This window comes from Gopherus flavomarginatus, chromosome 1, assembly GCF_025201925.1.
Source record: "Gopherus flavomarginatus isolate rGopFla2 chromosome 1, rGopFla2.mat.asm, whole genome shotgun sequence".
NCBI lineage: Eukaryota > Metazoa > Chordata > Testudines > Testudinidae > Gopherus > Gopherus flavomarginatus.
In genome coordinates, this window is record NC_066617.1 from 263,974,413 (window position 1) to 263,994,560 (window position 20,148).

The following is a 20,148-nucleotide window of genomic DNA, read 5'->3' on the forward strand; positions in this document are numbered from 1 at the left end:
CAACAGTATAAAATTAGAATTTTCTGCATTTTCATTGACATATATGGTAAAGAAAATACATTGCTATCATCTTCACTTGTATATCAAAGTAACAATTATTTACCGGTGGGAAAAAAAAGAAAAAAAACTTTCTTCAGGACTGCACCTTGAAGTAGGGGAAAGCTTGTGTGTTGCAAAGATCCTGATAGTTATGCTGCCAGGAGTTTGAACTTCCTGTAGAGTCATCCAAGTCAAAGGATACCTCACAATAGATACGTAACTGAAAACTGACACCAGCAATCCATGGCCCAGGTACAGTACATTAGAATTCCATATAAATGTGAAAATTGTATACAGGAATATAGAAAATCATCCATGTGCTCATTACTCACCTAGTAGCTATCTCATTAACCTGAAGCCACAATGTGATGTTTACATTCAGGTCAAACACATCAAATCAATTGTAGGAGGATCCTGGGCAGATAACAAGTACTTGAGTCAGCACACAACTTGAATCAGACACCATCTGCACAGTAATGCTATGAAAGAGTTTTCTGTTAAAAAAAAAACTTTCTCCCTCATTGGCACACGGCACTGTAGCGACATGAGTGCAGCCAATGCATTCCATTTCCTTGGACAAAGGTGAACTCTGAGGAAAGTCCCAATTGTTCTCAGTGTACTGCTCATACTTCTCTGATATTAGGAATATTATCATGTTATTGGCATACAAGAACAGGGGAGCTATGAAATGTCCAATACATTTGGACACGAAGACTAGTACAATTTCAGACTCCTCACTAGCTAGACTTTTTGAAGAACCTGTAGCCAGAACACAAAGACTTAGCATTATATTTGAAAGGCAGGAGATGAAGTGGGTGTTGAGTGGCAAACTGTGGAGACAGCAGTTTGCACAGCCCATTTATGACATCTGTCCAAAATAAATTGTTGGAATCAGTCAGCTTCAGTATTCTGGTTCCATAATGTATTTTCTTACCTCAGTCTAGTTCTCTATGTCATGTCTAATCATCAGGGCACACATACAAAAATTATCATGGGATGGTTCTGAATATATTTCCTGTAAAGGAGAATGAAAAGAGGAGCCCATAGAGATATTTCAATTAACCTGTTAAATATGTTCTTGCACACCTGCCTGGTGTGTGTGGGTGGTGGCTATTGCATGTTGTCTAATGGAGGTACATAGAAAAAAAGAAAAGAAAAAGAAATAGATCAATATGAGTGTGAACTCATCAGCATGGGAGCTGATTCAAAGGTCATTGAAGTCAATGTAAACACCTCCATTTATTTTAGATCTTTGGAGTCGTACCCAGTAAGCAGAACTGCCCCTTCTCCCTTTAAAAAAAAACCTGCTTTTGTGGGCTTAAGAAAAATATATTTAAAATCAAAGGAGAATGTCTACAAGGGTGGCAGGGAAAGAAACACTTAGATGTTCTATGTTGGTTCTCGTCTCACAATCACAATCATATTATCCTTGTTATGGACAAAATACAGAAAATAAAACCTCAGAATCTCTCTACAATTTGTATATTAGAATGCATATGGGCCTGTTAAGTTGAATAAAGTAAAAACAAATTATAGAACATGTTGAAAATACTGATGAATTAGTCTGTTGAAAGTAACTAATGAATAAGTCTGTTGAGGACATAGCAGCAGAAGCATGAAATATAGACGTTCTCATTAAAATCTATCCAAATCACTACATCTAAAACCAAACAATATATGTAAGAAAAACCATTAAAGTGCCCAATCTTGCTTTTTTATATAAGGAATGAAGGATCAGATTCTAAATGCAGGGAAATGGAAGGTATTCTTCCTGTAAAGTGAATATTTCCAGTTGTAATTGCCATAACACTAGCAGTGTCAGTAAAGCCAATTAACTCAGCTAACTCAGCTAACAAAACAAGATTTACTATATTAAAAAATGAACCTGCTGCAGGACTTTACAAAAGCTAGTATTCAACAAATGTACAGAATACTCTTCTTAGTGTAAACCCCAGCTATAAAAGCACACACACACAACAAAGACAAGATAATAATCACAAAGCTATTTATATGGTTTATGTTATAAATCTTCTGAAAGACATACATACTGTCATAGCTTGTAAGCCTGATGGAACAGTTTTTTTTGGTGCTCACTATATATTGAATACAAATTTCAGAGCAGGAGAAGAAGGCAACAGACAGTTGTAGATTATTACATGTATATTATAAGGTAGAGTTTAAAGATGACCGCTTAAAAATATTTATCTTTTATATGAGACTAACTTTTACCCACTAAAATTACCTGTAACCAATTCTTGTTTCTTGTTAAGATTTGCTAAAATATGTGGAATAAGAAAACTCACAGAGAATCGCTTAAGAAAGTGTTTTCAGATTTTTAAATGTTGTGCATAGCTTATTCCAATAGATTTTGCACTGATATAAAGTAGTAAATAAATTAGTTGTATTGTGGACTATGAGTCAAAGAATTAAAAGAACATAAGCTCTTTAATTCCATTGCTAGTATCACTACATGGTAAAGTTAATTTACAACGAACTAAGCAACATTCAAGGGATCAATCTGGAGAACGTCTGTTGACTTTTGCTTACCAGCAGACTTGCATGAGTTCTTCAAGCTTGCCAAGCTTTGGCAGGCAAGAAGTAATAAGTGCTTCCAATAAGAAGTCAGTACTACATACCACCAGAGTTGTTATTAAAACAAAAACAAAGTCCTTAGTAAGAATGTTGAGAATGAGGGCATACTTTTATAATATTTGTGGACAAAAGTTAGCTCTGATTTTTATATCCAAATAACCAATAGTTAACTCATAGTTAAATCAAATTCTAGCTATTCACATCAAAACTATCCTAGAAAAAGTATTAATGAAAATCTAAGGGATTATATATCTGAAGAATTTTCCTCCACATGTAATGAAATTGCTGATTTTCCCATTCTGTAGCATTACTCTTCCCCGCCCCCACACCTGAGCTCCAAGACCTAACACTAAGGGGCACCAGAGAACTGAACTGTAGCAGTTCAGATCCAGCAGGAACCAGCTGCTGCAGATGTCTGCATCAAACCAACATCATAACTTATATGTTGGCGCGGAGAAATGAGGATTTGGAAGAGATACAGAAGAGGAAACAACACATCAGTTTGATACATTCCCTGGTATAGAAAATCAGATCTGAGATGAAAGCAAAGGAATACAAATTGCAAGAATTACTTTGTAATTTCCCCATTATATTTTATTACTAAATGTCAGTTTAGTGATCATATATTTTCCAAACAAATGTGGAGGACACAGAATAAAATGCTACATAATACCATATATGTATAATTCCTATCAGAATGACTGTGAATTTAGCTAAACCTTGGGGAAGTGTCAGTAGAGAAGTAATTTACACACACACACACAGAGGAGCCAGAGCCACTAACATCTTTATGAGTTCACTCCGTTTTGCATGGGGGTCTGAATAAAATGTTGATCTGCCAAATCCTGCCACTTTTTGACCCCAGCCCTCCATATTCCCTCACCTAAACAGAGAACAAGTTTAGCCACTCCTATTGTATGGGTGAGAGGAAAAAAAACAAACCAAATAAACAACAAAAAGAACTACCTGACCCCAACATATACCAGAACAACAGTATCACAGAAACCCAGATCCAGCACCTGCATCCTGGTGGATGCAGCCATTTTTGGGGCCCATCCCATAAATTCTACTGCTTAAACAAGTTTAGCTGTTCCAACTCCAGGAAAATGGAAATCCAAATGCCAATGAATCCTGGTGGAATAGAACCACAAAATCATGATATCTGGAACCTGCTGGATCATACCTGTCTTTTTTGTTACACTAACCTGCTCCTCCCCCTGCACAAATGGCAAGTTTAGTTACTCTTGTACCAAAACAAAAAAAAAGAAACAAAAAATCCAGACATCAACATATCCCAATGCAAAAATGCAAAGTTGACACCTGCATCCTAATGGATCCTGAACACTTTTTGCCCCAAACCTCCAAATCATTAGAATTAAAGTACCAAACTGAAATATGTTAAAGGTTGGCAGATTATGTGTTCTGATTGACTAGGAACTGTGATGTGGTATGATTGACTGCTGTATAGTTTTTCTTATAATATTAATGTTCAGTAGTTTTAAATGAACTTCATTCCGATTTTTAAGGCCCACTGGGGCCATTATGATGATCTATTCTGGGTCCCTTGCTTAACACAGGCCAAAGAATTTCTCCATTAAACCCATAACTTCTGGTTGAGCTATAGAATATCTTTTAGAAAAATATCCAGTCTTGATTTAAGACTTCAAGTGATAGAAAATCCACCACCTCCCTAGGTAAGTTGTCTCCCTGGTTAGTTATTGTCACTGTTAAAAATGTGCACTTTATTTCTAGCTAGCATTTGTCTAGTTTCCACTTCCAACCATTAGATCTTTTTATTCTCTTGGATACTAAATTAAAGAGCCACCTACTATCATGAATCTCTTCCCTCTGTGGGTACTTGTAGATTGTGATAATAGATTTATAGACGTAGAGGGCTGAAAGGGACCTCAAAAGGTCCCCCTTGTCCCCACTCCCCCTTCTCAGGCAAGACCAAGTATATCTAGTACACCTCTACCTCGATATAACACTGTCCTCGGGAGCCAAAAAATCTTACTGCGTTATAGGTGAAACCATGTTATATCAAACTTGCTTTGATCCATCAGAGTGTGCAGCCCCGCCCCCTCCCTCCTGCCACCCCAGAACGCTGCTTTACCACATTAAATCCGAATTCATGTTATATGGTGACACATTATATTGGGGTAGAGGTGTATATTATAGTGTAGCTCTCATTTGCTAAGGAATAAATACATGACTGACTAAATAATGGGGAGAGATTACATTTTATGAAGTACAGTGGGTACACTTAAAAAGATGAATCTTGTGTTAAGAGATATTACAAGTCTCACCAACATTCTCTATCTTTAAAATGAAGATGACCACCTCTAAAACTGAAATTCATTTTTAAAAGCATCCACTGTGAAAGGAAAGATAAATAACACTACAGATATATGTATGACAATAATTACATGACCAAAACATTGAGATGAATTCTTGTAAATGAAGACTTGACTTTAATTGTATGAGTTGGTTGTTCAGTGCCAAAACCCTGGCCAGACATATTTTGTGGTACTGTTGCACCACAATATGTTAGGATTCTGCTTATTTTAGTGGACTATTAGATGCTGCATACGTACTACATCTAAATGGTATTCTGAAGGATATGCAGCCAAAAAAATAGCCAGATCCAGCAAGATTTAAGTGCCAAATTAGAGTTGTAAAGTTCTTGAGCTGGGATGTTTTAGTGTCTCGTGGTTTTTTATTTTGTTTTTAGATTTTATTTTTGGTGTGGTTTTCTTGACTAATAGAGGCAAAAATTGTTCTCTGTTTTGATGGTACAATTTCAGGGTTTGGGGGAAAAATGTAGCATGATCCAGATGCTAGATCCAAGTTTTTGTGTCACTGTTACACTGAGGTGTATCAGGGTCAGGATTTTGAAGATACAGGAGGCTAAACGGGTTCTTCATTTAGGCAGTGGAATTTTAGGTTCCAGATGGCAGTTGGGGTGTTGCAGTGCTATTGCACTGTGGTGCTTTGGAGGTCTAGGAGTTATGTCAAGTGACATATGGACTGACGGACTTAGTTTTCATGTGGGCAGTGGAATATTGAGTAATGGGGGCCAAAACACCTGGCATGATCCAGTTCTCACCCAGACCCTGACACTGTATCTGACTCGAGCCATTTGCTGGTTGAGATGACACGGGGCACACACAAAGGACTCACCCAGAGACAGATCCCGCCAGTCATCACCCTGCGGGGAGGGGGTGGTTCGGGGGCCACAAAGGGAAGGAAGAAGGAGCCACTGGCGGGAGCAAAGGCAAGAGCCGTGGAAGCAGGAGCTTAGGACGTGGCGAAGCCAGGCGAGTGGCGCGGGCTGAGGAGGTGCGCTCCGGAAGCCCTCTGGTGGGGCCATGTGGTCCCCGGTGCCTTTCCCCACCTCCGTGGGCAGGCGGAGGAAGAGCGGCTGCCAATGCGCCAGGATAGAGCGAGCTCGGCGCGGGAGGAGATGACGCAAAAGACAGAGCTCCCCCCAAAAAAGTGCTTCTCCAGGACGAAGATGGCGGCAACTTAGCCCAGGGACCAAAGATGACTGTGGCCATCGGGAGGCAAAACCCAGGCAAGCCCGCCCCGCGTGCCGGGGGAGAACGCGCCCGGCAGCAGCAGCAGCCGCAGCAGCAGCTCACTGTCACCAGCCGCCGCGGCAGCAGCCGCCGCCTCCTCCTCCTCTTCAGCATCCTCAGCCGCGCTCCGGGAGCCCTGCAGCAGCGCCGCTCCGGCTAGAGCGCGGGGGGGAGGGAGCGGGGAAGACGGAGACCGGGGTGCAGGCATCTGTGCCAGGGCTCTGGGCTCAGGAGGCGGAGAAGCAGCTCCGGCAGCGCTAGGAAGGAAGGAGGCAAGGCAGGCAGGGGAGCTGCTCTCCTCAAGCCGTCCGTCGGCAGCGGGGGAAGCGGCATGCAGCTGGCAGGGGGCAGCCGGCTTCTCTCAGGAGGGCGATGGAGATCTGCTATCTGACAATGCCTGGGTGAGAGGAGGGGAGGAAAAGAAGCAGTCAGCCAACCCCACCACCAGCTGCCACCACCACTGTCACCACCAGCACCACCACCACCTCCTCCTCCTCCTCTCTCTGCATTGTTGCTCGCATCTGCTCCACCGTACTCTGTATTGGATGGATCTGTGGTGAGACCCAGCCGGATCCACCTGCAAAACCCAACAACATTTCAATAGGGAGAGGACGAAGAAGAAAAAGAAGAAGAAAGAAGAGGAAGAAGAGAGAGAGGGAGGGAGAGTGGACGAGCAAAAGCGGGGGAGAGAGAGAGAGAGAAAGGAAGACAAGAAAATCCCCCCCAATCTTTTAAGTCAATGCATATTGTGGTGACACTGGCAACGGAGCCCTCACGGTGGAGTCGGCCAGGGCTGTGCGCTCCCAAAATATGACCAGGGGTGCTTGGATGTGCAGTCGGCAGTACGATGACGGCCTAAAAATCTGCTTTGCACCCCGGGAGAACGAGAAACCCTTCACTGATTCAGAGAGGGCTCAGAAATGGCGACTGTCCCTGGCATCGCTCTTGTTTTTCACAGTCCTGCTCTCTGATCACTTGTGGTTCTGTGCCGAAGCCAAACTCACCAGGACCAGAGACAAGGAGCAGCAGCAGCAGCAGCAGCCCGAGTATCCGGAGCGGCAGCTACTCTCTAGCATGGGGGAGCCCTCGCCTGCAGCACAGGCGGCCCATAGACTCCTCTCCTCCCCATTACCCCCCCTGCCTCCCTCCCCCAGCAGCAGCTGCAGCAGCGGTGGCAGCAGCAACAATAATAACAGTAACAACAACAACAACAAGGCTATTTTTCTAGGGAACTCTACCAAACCTTTTTGGCGCCTGGAGACGTGTTACCCGCAGAGCTCCGCATCTGGCCAGTGTTTCAGCGTGGAGGATGCGGACTCTGTGTGCCGGAGGAGATGGAGCCGGGAGCAGCAGGTGACGGGGAATCATCCGACTCCGAGCTGGAACTTGACGGATTTTTACCTTTCCTTTTGTAATTCCTACACCCTTTGGGAGTTGTTCACCGGGTTGTCCAATCCGGACACTTTGAACTGCAGTCTGGACGTGGTGCTGGAGGGGGAAGGCTCCTGCAGCCAGTGCGTCCAGGCTTACCAGCGCTACGACCAGCACGCTCAGGAGAAATACGAAGAGTTTGAGGTTATGCTCCAGAAATATTTACAATCGGATGAATACTCGGTGAATTCGTGTCCTGAGGATTGTAAGGTAGGAGCCCCGCTGTGTTTTATGCTCTCTTTCATTGATGGGCCGGCTGGTTGCTTTCCTTTTTGTTGGTAGTGTTTTTAATTCGGGTGCTGATGGCTTTAATTATTCGGGAGGAATTGTCTCTTCTAGTGGAAACTGACAAGTGGCCCTTATTTACGCATTGCTTGCAAGGAAAAGAAGAGTGATCCTTGGTCCGCTGGGAGTGCAGAGCTGGATTTCCCCTACTCATGAATATGCGATTGGCTCAAACTCGGCTGCCTGCTTCCACAGGGCTTGGATGCGGCTTGACAGAGAGGCAGGGGTAGGGGCTGCATGCCAATTAGCAGGACCTAGTACGGCAGTGAGGTGTGAATGGGCTGCCCCTGGTTGTTGACGATCTGGAGTGGACGTGGGAAGTTGGTTGTTCCGCAGGATCAGCGGCTTGATTGCTTGGCGTTTGTGCAGGAGCTCGGTAGCAAAAAATGTGTCTGTTTCGGTGCGCACCGGAGGAACTTTCTGATTGCTGTGTAAGCGACGTTACTCTGTCTTAACTTTCAACAAGTTACTAGTTGTCTTGGGCTTTTGTGTTGAATCTCAGTGAAGTCAATTGATGACTTATGTCCAGTCTTAGCTGACTTCAAGTCGTCTTGTCTTAGAGCTTCCTTCCAGAAGCAAGATGCTCTCCAGAATCTCTGAAGGACAGATGTTTCGGTGACTTGGCATAGCATTATGAATACTGATGTGTTGTTCTCTTTAACATGTGCAATTGTGATGGGATTCCGGAGGAATCAAGAATGAACGTTTCCTAATGTACGAACAGAGATTGTGGCAATGCAATCGTGTAAAAAGGGAGACGTTCCAGGTGACCATCTATGTGTGCGTATATGCCTGTGTCTGAAGTCTGCTCTACACAATCTGTGGAGTGGGGAAGAGCTCAAGGACTAGAGTGGCTGTAAACAGATACTGCAGTGACCTTTACTAGGGAAGTAGTGATGACAGAATTTCAATAAACCTAATCGTTATTCTTTATGTATCCCCCATGCTTATTCAGAGCGATCCAAAGAGATTATTTTTCTTCAGTGTCCCACGTTGGCTCTTCGATAGCTGTCTCTCCACTTTGCACAAGACTAGTTGGCCCAGCTCTCAAGGCGGGAAAGCTCAGTGAAAGGGGCCGTTCTTGGTGCTTAAAATACATAGTCTGTTTTTTTTAAAATGTTTTTTTGAACAACCAAACAATCTACATGGCTTCTGCTCTGAACTGGCTTGCCTGAATTTTCTTGATTATCTACTGCATTAGTACCTTAACAAATCCAAACCAAACCCTGCTTTAGAAATCTGAACCAGCTGAGCACAGCAGCACAAACAAATTACCTATCTGAACAGAAGGCTTCTCTGGTAATCATATTTAACAAGAGAACCTGATCCCACACCCCTTAGTGCCTTTTAACTTTAACAGTGCCTTCTGGTATCCTTTGATGATTATGGTATATGCCTTTCAGAATCCCATCATGTTGAATATGGGCAGTACTAATAAATGTAGCTTATGTATACTGCCTCAAAGGACAAACATATGCATGTCCAACAGCCCAGTAACATTATCCCATTATGTGAATAAAACCTGATGTTATCGGCAAGAAAAATATGTTAGTAGAGTTTTTATCATTAAGTTCAATAGGAATGAAAGCAACTCACAAAGCAATTTTGAACCTACATTTCCTGGATCATTTAACCGTCTGTATATATGTAAAGACACACCACATGCATTTTATACTTAGACTACAGTGTAAATATCTTTTATCTCGATATTGGCTGATTTGGAGGCTATAGAAAATTTTGTTCAAAAGTTATCTTGCTAAGGGCCAAAAGTGTGAGGGCATCATTGCCATTTCAGTAACTCCTTCACCTGGAAATTGATCTCCTGCCTTGTCCTGCCAAACAATCAATATTTACATTCTTAACATGATGTTTGAAATCATAGGCTGGTTTGACTGGACTTTTTCACCACCCCATTAACAGTTGCTTTACCAGATATCATATCATGTGAGAAAGGAGAAATTACACAGAATACTAATTACACAATACTGTATATTATTTATTTTTTCCCAGTGGAGGTTGATGTGAATAAATGTTCTGCATGAGTCTTCGGAAGAGAAAAAAAATTAAACCAGTTACATTTTTAAAAAATATATAGAAAATATTCCTACTTGTACCTTTCAGCAAGAAAAAGGGAACAGGGGCAAAATGAAATACAGAGCAAATTACTATTTTGGGTTGGGGTTGCACGAACCACACCTGCCTGCCAGTGCTATTCTACTGTGTATTGAGAATTTGTCCAGCCAATCTATGTGACAAAGTGAAGGCAAAACAAGAACCAAAATGCTAGTAGTATTGTTCCTTTTGGAAGATATGACAAAGAAGTGATCTAGTCAACTGTGGTTTTTATGTGTGATAATTAATGATCAGATGCAAAGCCCTACTCCTGTTACACTGGCTCTTTTCTAAAAGAGTTGCTGTCCGAGGTTCTGAAAGACAGAGCACAATGCTTACTGCTCACATAGTATGAAAACACTGGAGATATATAACTATGTTACATGTTCTCTCCCTGAATTTATGTGCCCACATCATTTAGGGCATTTTCAAATCTTATATATCACTGTGTGAAATCCAATCATTTGGCAGTCTTAAGCAGTCTAGCACTGCATATAGTAAGGTGATTTTGTGTACTCTATACTCAGTTGTATGTTCATGTAACTATAAAGTCCTATTCTTTGTTGTTGTTTTAAGAAAAATGCTCTATCTTGGGGAAATGACCCATTTAAAAACAAAATAAATTGAAAATTCCACTTTACTATCTTGTTTTGTTCTTTATAAATATTTGATTTATTAAAGTAAAATAGGAAACATCTTTGCTAATGTACTCAAATCTTTGATAATTCTAGATAATATTTAAGAATTATGTTGAAGGATCAACATCTGACATCTGATGGCCAAACAGAAATTTGACATCTAATCATATATATTTGTTTTACCCCATTTGACTGATAATTGTGGTGTACTGCTTTTTACTGTGTATTAAAAGATAATATGAAAAATAATGAATTTACTCAATGGTCATGTATATAAAGACAGGTCAGAAGTGAAATAAGAAAACCTATTAAAGAAATCTATTTGCATTTAAGAAAGTTTTAGTATTCTGGGAGAGTAGCTACATTGTGGAGGAGAAGAGAGTATTTCATCCAGTTAACAATGTTTAGTTGATTAGAAAATCAGGAAAAGTTACTATGAATACTACTCACTGTAACATTTATATTCTGCTGGACCATCTACTCTTCCTTACCCCAGCAACCTCAAGAAACAATCGATTCAGAGGTTAATAAGTGCAATTATGACATTACTTGTTCTCTCATGCAAATTATTTTACCTTTCAGTAATTATAATGTAAATCACAATTAGCAATTATTGCATAGTTTTTACTGTATCATTCTGAAATAGTGACTTTATATTTTCATCTTTTTACCTAAAAGTAAGATTTCTATTAGTTATTGGACTTTCTTCTCTAAATGATCTAAGGTTCATTGATTGTCTAGTAGTTTCTGGGGTTTGTTTTAGTCATGTTTTGTATTATGGCAATACGTTTATAGTCAGAAATTGTTTAAGTTAGTATAAATTAACTTTTAGATATTACGTGAAGCTGAATTTCTTATTTAGGCTCCCAGATCATCAAAATAAAAGCACATTAATTAAGTAAAAAGAAATTGCTTCCTCTGATATCAGTAGATCTTGCTTTTAAATGTTACACATATCTGTGTATTTAAATTTGATGCAGATTAGAGTAGATGCTTTAAATTCTCAAGGTTCAGATACTTATGTTTGACAATGCCACATAAACTACATATACAATGTATACTGCTTGGGGTTTAGGTTGAGCTTTTCTGTGGACTTGTTTCTGTTTTACAGACACTAGTTATTATTGTTGTCTCACTGTAATTCTATTCTGGTTTTGAAAATTATTGATCAACTTGCATAAATCTGGTGTCTCCGAACATTTTTTTGTTTGCTTTGATAATCACACATACTAGGAATGTACAAAACAAGAAGTACAACAAAGATAAAAATTTATTTTAATGCATTTAAATATTGGGGCAGATTCTTAGTTGATGCAAATTAGTGTTGCTCCACTGACTTTAATAGAGTTATGCTGAGTTATAACGGTTGAGAATCTGAACCATTATCTATTTTAAACTTTGATTTTTACAACAAAAATTGCTTTTGTTCTGTAACAATTAAGAAACATTTTGAACTAATGTTTACATCTGGTCAAATTATGGTAATTGTGATTGATAATATCCATATATTCTTTCTAACCAGTGTGACAGACCCAGGCCAGTGAGGTACAGGAGTCTGGTAGAGGGCAAATATACTGGTCACTGGATGAGTAGTTTTCTGTTCCCTGAGTGACCAGAGCAGGGGCTGCACTAGAGTAATCAGGAACCTGCTAGAACCAATTAAGACAGACAGGCTGATTAGAACACCTGCAGCCAATCAAGGCAGGCTAATCAGGGCACCTGGGTTTAAAAAGGAGCTCACTCCAGTCAGGCAGGGAGGAGCCAGAGGAGAGGAAGTGCGTGTGAGGAGCTGGGAGCAAGAGGCACAAGGATCTGAGAGTGAGAGGGTGTGCTGCTGGAGGACTAAGGAGTACAAGCATTATCAGACACCAGGAGGAAGGTCCTGTGGTGAGGAGAAAAAAGGTGTTTGGAGGAGGCCATGGGGAAGTAGGCCAGGGAGTTGTAGCTGTCATGCAGCTGTTACAAGAGGCACTATAGACAGCTGCAATCCACAGGGCCCTGGGCTGGAACCTGGAGTAGAGGGTGGGCCTGGGTTCCCCCCAAACCTCCCAACTCCTGATCAGACACAGGAGGAGTTGACCCAGACTGTGGGGAAGATCACTGAGGTGAGCAAATCTGCCAATAAGCACAGGACCCACTAAGGTAGAGGAGGAACTTTGTCACACCAGGAATAACTGATACTGTATGTAAATGGTATTGGGTTGATGTTAGAAAACGCAGTTCCTAATAATGAGTTGTCAGCTTTCCATCAGGGGAAATACTCAAGTTCTTATTCTTAAGTCAGAAGTCTATTGCTTTTCTGGAATAGAGGAATATTCTGGCTGCTTCTGAGTCTTAACTGGGTCAAAGCACTAAGTAGGCCATACAAATGTAAAGGTTTTTTAAATGCTGGTTTTGGAGACATAGAATATTTTCTGTATGGAAAGCATTTAAGATGGAGAATATTCTTTGCAGACACATTTATTAATGCTTGTAGTTACTGAACAAATCAGCTAGCATCTCAGAGACAATTATTTTACTGTAAGAAACTAAAGTGTTTGAAATAAGAACTTACTGCCCTTTGTCAATACTAGTTTAAATACTGCAATATGTAATTAATGTATTTTCATGGATTATCAGAATAACATCCTATTATTCTCTTTTAATGCTAGGATACCAGAGTAGAAAAATTAGAAGATAATCCAATATTTTTACTTTTTTTGTTACAGAAAATGGGTCAATTCCTGCTGGAAAATCTGTCACCTAACATCAATAAGATGACTGAGCAAGGGCATCAGGCTTGGGCCCACAACTCTAAAACTATTTTGTGCATTACAATCCTTCATTGCTAAGCTCCCTATTGAAATTGGTTTAAGGAAACTGTCATGGCAGCTTCAATATATTTCTTCAGTCTGAGCCTTATCCAAAGTCCAAATCAGTGGGAGTACTTCCATTACTACAATGGGCTTTGGATCAGGCCCTAGATATCCTATAGGATGATACATAAAACAAATACATGATAAAGATTAAATAATATTTAATCAGTTCAGATTTGCAATTTTAAGTCCACACTGCTAGCAAATTTGTAAAAATAGTTGAATTATAATGCTACTCAGTTAAAAAATACGGGTTCCTGAGTATTAGTATTATCATAAGTATTCAGTTGATCAGTGAATATAGCTGGTATGCTTCTACACCTGGTTTTTATTTGATCACTGTATTCAACTCTTATTAAGTAAGAGGTTACTATAGAGCATTTTAAAATCATTAAAATTATATTATTTCTCATTTCATTAGAAATATCATGGTTTGTATGAACCATGAGTTTACTGTCGTACTTTTTTTTTCTAAACAGAAGATGCACTGTAATCGGATTTTGGTTTAAGCTCTTAATTAAGTAGGCAGAGAAGAACAGATGAGAAATTTGAAACTAAATTTCAGGTGACGAGAACCTTTCTATTGCAAAGGTCGAATAGACCAGTATTTGACACAAAGCTACTTAGGAGTTCTGGTCACACAGTAATATTTAAAATTTAATACATTGGGGAGTGATTCTTAAAATTAATCACTAAGAGTGAAGTCTTATGTCTTGGCACTGGTGGACAGTGTCTAGTATAAAAGGCAATGGTAAAAATTGAATTACAAAGTTGATATTTAAAAAAACCTCTGGAAATGTAGTGTTTGTTTTTAAAACTTCTTTAAATATGAATAACATATATTATATTGTAGGAAATTATGATCAGTTTTTTGTTCTGAAGTAAAATTATTTTCATGTGTACAGTTTAAAATACATCATGTAATTTGGATAACTGCACAAACTGATGTTTGTGCATTTTTCTTTGCTGAACTGAATGTAAAAAGTTAAACCAAAAGTGTAATTTCCCCCTCTGGAAATTAGTTTGTGGATTTGACATGTGGCAGAACTCAATACCTCTATTATAGTGCATTACGGCTTTATTGTAATTAAGGGCCTGATCCTGACTCCGTTTAAGTCAACGGCAACACTCCCATTTGCATCAATGAGTTTTGGACTGATCCCTAATCTCTCAATTCAACGAACTACTTAAGTACAGGCCCAATCTTAAATACATAACTAGTGCCAATCAAGTCAATAAGATTATTCACATGCTTAAACTTAAGTATTTACTCAAGTGCTTTGCTGTTCCAGGGCCAGAGTGCTCAGTAGCTTGTCGGATCAACCCCTTAAAGATCAAATTTCTCATGACCATAAATCTATCCTAAAGACTGGATTAGTGTCAGCTGCCACTGCACATGTGGGGATGTTAGAGCCATATAGGATATGTTCGTGCTGTGTTTAAAAACTTGTGACAATAAGTCTCAGAGCCTGGGCCTAAAGACTTGGGCTCACAGGGACTTGTGTCAGTGATGAGCTGCCAAAATCTTAACAACCGGTTCCTCACCAGGTCCGATTCCCCATTCGACCCCCACCCACGTCTTGCCCCTGACTGCCCCCCTCAGAACCCACAACCCATCAACCCCACCCCCCACTTCTTGTCCCCTGACCATCACCCCTGAGACCCCCCCACCCTAACTACCCCCCACGACCTCACCTCCTACCCAACTCTCCCCACTCCCTGGTCCCTGACTGCCCAACACCTTCCACCACCACCCTGACAGATCCCCGGAACTCATGCGTACCCAACCCCCTCTCCGTTCCCCATCCCCTGACCGCCCCCCAAGAACCTCTGCCCCCTCCAACCCCTCCTCCCAGCCCCGGCCCGGCCCCCTTACCATGCTGCTCAGGGCAGCTTGCATGGACGCCGCGCAATCGCTGGAGCTTGTCCCCCCGCCCATGCCACTCAAAGTGGCAGGAGCTGCCAAGCTGCTCAGAGCACTGACTCTGGTGGCCCAGTGTGCTGTGGCTCTCCGAGGGTGGGGAAGCAGAAGAGGGGCCGGGGGATCCTCCTCAGCTGGGAGCTCAGGCGGGCCGGACAGGATGTCCTGCAGGCCGGACGTGTTCTGCAGACCGGAGTTTGCCCACCCGCCCGCCCTTTTCACAGCCGGTTCTACGTCGGCTTCTAAATTTAACAACCGGTTCTTGCGAACTGGTAGGAACCGGCTCCAGTTCACCACTGGCTTGTGTTATGGTACTAAAAACAACAGTGTAACTGTTTGTGCCCAGACTGGAGCTTGGAATCTGAAAACCTCACTCCTCCCTGGGCTTCAGTGCCTGGACTCCAGCCTGAGCCCAAGTGTCTACAGAGCTGTTTTTAGCATCGTAGCATGAGCCCAGGTAGGCCCAGGTTCTGAGACTAGGTTTTAAAACACAGCATAGACATACAAATAGTGGTAGGTTTCATTGCTCTGCCTTCAAGCCTCCATTACACACTGGTTCATTTGGATATACCTTGTACAGTTTGCAGATGATGCAGAAGACTCTTTTCTTCATCCCACTTTCCTATTAGGGAAAAGTCATCAGAAAGTTGAATACAGTTCTGTCATTTATAATGCCTGAAGATCACTTGGTCTTTATTCGATCCTTTGTCACAAGAAACTCACACTGAGATTGGTGCATGCTTTGCTTCATGCTCGCATGAGTAAGGATTGCCTGAAAGGGTAAAGACAACACACAAATTATATTCTTTAGTATCACTAAGACACCTCAGAAAACAAAAAATGACAGCAGTATTAAAATTAGGCTTGTGGAATGTTGTGTTGAAATGCTAATTCTAATGCAGATTGAGTGGGTTTGGTTATGCATGCTGGTATTTGGTGCTGTCTTGCACCAGCATGGTCATATCACCAGGTTCATGGAACCTGCACACAGTCTCATGGGAAAATGTGCGAGGAGAGCAATCTGTGTTTTAGAGATGTGAATGGGAGTAAATGTATTAGATTATGTGATTATATCAGTGTTAAATGGGATGAGACTAGTCTAGCTTTTCGAGGGGGGGGAGGAGGGCAGACTGTGCAATAGTATTTGTGTCTGACTCTCGCAAAAGCAAATCTTGTGAGAACAGGATGTAAAAGAATGGTGGTCTGGTTGTTTCCCTCCTTATAAGATATTCTGAGGGGTGTGTGTGTGTGTCTGAGAGAGAGAGAGGGAGGTGGATGGATTCCAACAGCTTTAATCATCTTCTTCTCTCAGACCATGCAAGAGGGGAACTCCAAGCCCAGCTATAATCCCCTACAACCCTCTTCAATCAGTATACGCAGCTCTGCTCCCTGTGTATACTAAGAAACACAACTGCTTGTTTTAGTGAATAACATATGGTTTCACTACATTTTAGTCTTGTAAACACTGTAGAGCCATCATAGCCAAGAAAGTAAGTGAGCTTTAGCCTGTTAAATTCCAATTATAGGGTCAGGTTGACTGCTTGAACGCAAGTAAAGGCAATGGAGTCGCACTGCTGTCACTGAGGGCATGTTTTAGCCTTCAAAAACCCTGTTTTTTCATGATGAAGATGTGTGAGATGGAAGGAACACAGCTTGACTTTTGGAATTCTGGTTGAGTTACTTGTAAGCGCAGCATGTGATATGTGGAAGTCCTGGATCATTCCTGTGAGATCTGCACTTGGAAGGGTCTCCCCAAGTATGTTCCCCAGCTCATGCCCAAATTTGGGTTCAGCTCTCTGTGGGTGTCTGGACCGTGGGAAGGGTGAAGATTGAGTGAGCAAGAGAAGATGTGGGCAGGCCAGGAGTGAAGCTGCAGGTGTGTGTGGGGGGGAGGGGACAAATGCACATTATCTGCCCTTACAGTCTCACAGAGATGTTTTGGAAAAGAAAATATATTATTTGTATTATCATTTGTGCTAAGCTCCATCTTCAGAAGTTTCAGGGACAACTGCAGCTGGAAGGAACCTTGGTAGCCTAGGCCCAAAGAAACTACACTGCCAAGGAGCCAGAAATGGGGGCAGGCAGGTGTCAGTGACACAGTTCAAGAACTTCACATGAATGTCATGGCCTCCTGAACGTCCTTGAAGATCTGTCTTTTTTCAGGATGCTGCAGGATGGGGGCAAATCTCCCCCCATCCCTGGTAGGATGATGCAGAAAGAGATTCTTATGGGGATCTTCCCTGTGATGGTAAAACCTAGGAGATGGGATGATCTGAACTGAACTTATTAACAGAAAATAGACATGGGATGAGATTTCCAAAAGTGCTGTGCTCTTTTTGAAGTCAACGAGAGGTTTTCCATTGTCATTAATGGGATAATAACTAGGGCAAAGGGCCACTTTTGAATGAAGTAATGAATTTTTCAGATGTATCTAGTGCAACATTTAAAGAAGCAGCAATTTTAAAATGGGTTATTTTAGTATTGCTTGAATACAAGATGTTCTATGGTCTTCAGGCAAATCAGAAGCATTTTCTCAGGGAATGTGTGTAATTCCAGTAGTTATAAAAATATCTTGAATGAGTCCTGAATGTGTGTTTAATTCTGGGTGGTCCTTACTTCTGCACAGTTGATCATTAGTTGATTTTATTTGCCTGAGTACAACATGCAGATGCCACTGACAGCCTGGCCAGTGGGTGGCTGAAGGAAATAAAAAAAGAACTGGATGGGTACCTTGAAAGGTCACTGAGTCTAGCCCCCTGCCGTCACTAGCAGGACTAAGTACTGCTTTTGCCCCAGATACCTAAGTGGCCCCCCTCAAGGATTGAGCTCCCAATGGCTGGGTTTGGCAAACCACTGAGCTATCCCTCCCCCTGCCTAAAGCAGCACAGACAACATGTGATTGGTGTTCTCTGTATCAGGGCTGATGGAGCTATTGATCAAGGTGACAACATGCAGATGGAATCTAGAGCATGTCAAGCTACTTCATCTTTGTGGAGTATTGTCATTGCAGTGAGTCCTTTCATTACATGTTCAACATATTAGCAATCATAATGAAATTTCTCATGAAAGTAAAGAAAAAAATAGTCTGTGATAAGTAGCTGATAATGTTTCTCACTTTGTCAGTCATCCTTTTAGGAAACAAACAGACATGTTTTAGAATTTATTGTGCATTTCTGATCATTTTTCTACTTTGCTTAATATGCTTTTTATTTGTCAAGAGTTACACTTATGGGAAATACTAGCCCTTTTCATCACATTTAAATTTGTATCATTATGCATCCACTTAGGAATATAGTTTTGATTTTAAAGTTTTATTATATAAGGAAGATTTTGAAGAACTCTATTATGTATTAAAGCAAATTAGAAAAGTTAATTATATTATCTCTAAGATTAACATGCTACAGTAATTGAGTTCTAAATACTAAATCATAAACAACCAACATTTCTAAATGTGTTATTACAAATTATCATCATTAGATGAGAACCCTTCTGGGGTATATCAATATATTTATACAAGTGACAGCTTAGAAATTAGTAAGATTTTACTGGGTTTTGCTTTAAAGTAAAGTTTAGTTTGCAACAACAACAAAAAAAGAAAAAACAAAGTAAATGAAGGATTATTTTCAAATGTCACATTCTGGCTTTTGTTGACACTATATTATTGTAGAATAGATACCACACGTAAATGAATCCTGAAAATTTACTCAACAAAAAGTGAATGGAAATCACACTTGAGTACCCTTAACATTTTTGTCATATATGATATTTGTTCAGAATAGGCTTTTATACAGAAATGTGTTGTGAATAATAGGAACACCTTATTTAGTCACAGCTGCAATAAAAGTGCTTCTATACTGAGAGACTTATAACTGCGCTGTGAAAGGAAATCACTCCAGTCTGAAACTTGGTGTCTAGGAGTAGAATTCTTTACAATATATAAATTAAAATAACTCTTTCATGTTCAAGATACCAGAGCAGAAAAAGAAACAAACAGAATTAGGCCCATGTGAATTAAAACTCCAAAATGTGAAATTCAGAGGATAAATTTGATTCAGATTACTGAATTTGCTCTATGAACCTTACTAGAAAAGGGGAAACAGAAAATGATGTTTAAAACGCCCAGTTTCCTGTACTAGACTGATTATATTAATTTGCTGTTGATGTCAGACTAATGCTGTTTCTATTCTTTGTTGCTGTGTTTGGTCTTGATCCCATTCTCCTATTCTATTGATTTTTCAGACATACCATGGCAAAATAAGATGCACCTAATTTGTTAAAGCTATAAAGGGAAAAATTACTGAGAGACAGCTCAGCAGAATTAATTTGCCTCTTCCAAACAACAGTATAGGTCATTCACCAGTGTTATAAGGGCTGATACTAGTTAATACAGAGCAACTCCATCAACTTCTAGATTTACACTGGTGCATTTGAGTTCAGAATCTAATAGAGCTGGTTGGAAAATAGAATTTCTGTTCCTTGGGAAATTGCAACATTTCAAAATTTGTTTTCATGCTGAATGAGAATGAAAAGGAAAAGTTTGAAATTACACACAGAAGGGAAATTTTTTTTGATTCAGAAACATTGAAATATGTAAAGTCAAAACATTTTGTTTCAATATCATCAAAAAGTTTTATTCTGATAATGGTAAAACATTATAATGTAATATAAATTAAACAAACTATATTATTTTAAATTTA

The 20,148-nt window shown here is 40.5% G+C and overlaps 1 protein-coding gene across 1 annotated transcript in view; it reads left to right on the forward strand.

Moving 5' to 3' along the window:
- Nucleotides 1-6,414: 6,414 nt before the first annotated feature.
- The window catches only part of NALF1 (NALCN channel auxiliary factor 1), an 839,509-nt gene continuing 825,775 nt past the window's right edge, over nt 6,415-20,148 (forward strand). Inside the window, exon 1 of the mRNA XM_050949806.1 lies at nt 6,415-7,850. Within this exon, the coding sequence (XP_050805763.1) occupies nt 7,020-7,850 (831 nt within the window). The 5' untranslated portion in view covers nt 6,415-7,019. The remainder of the gene's footprint in view (nt 7,851-20,148) is intronic.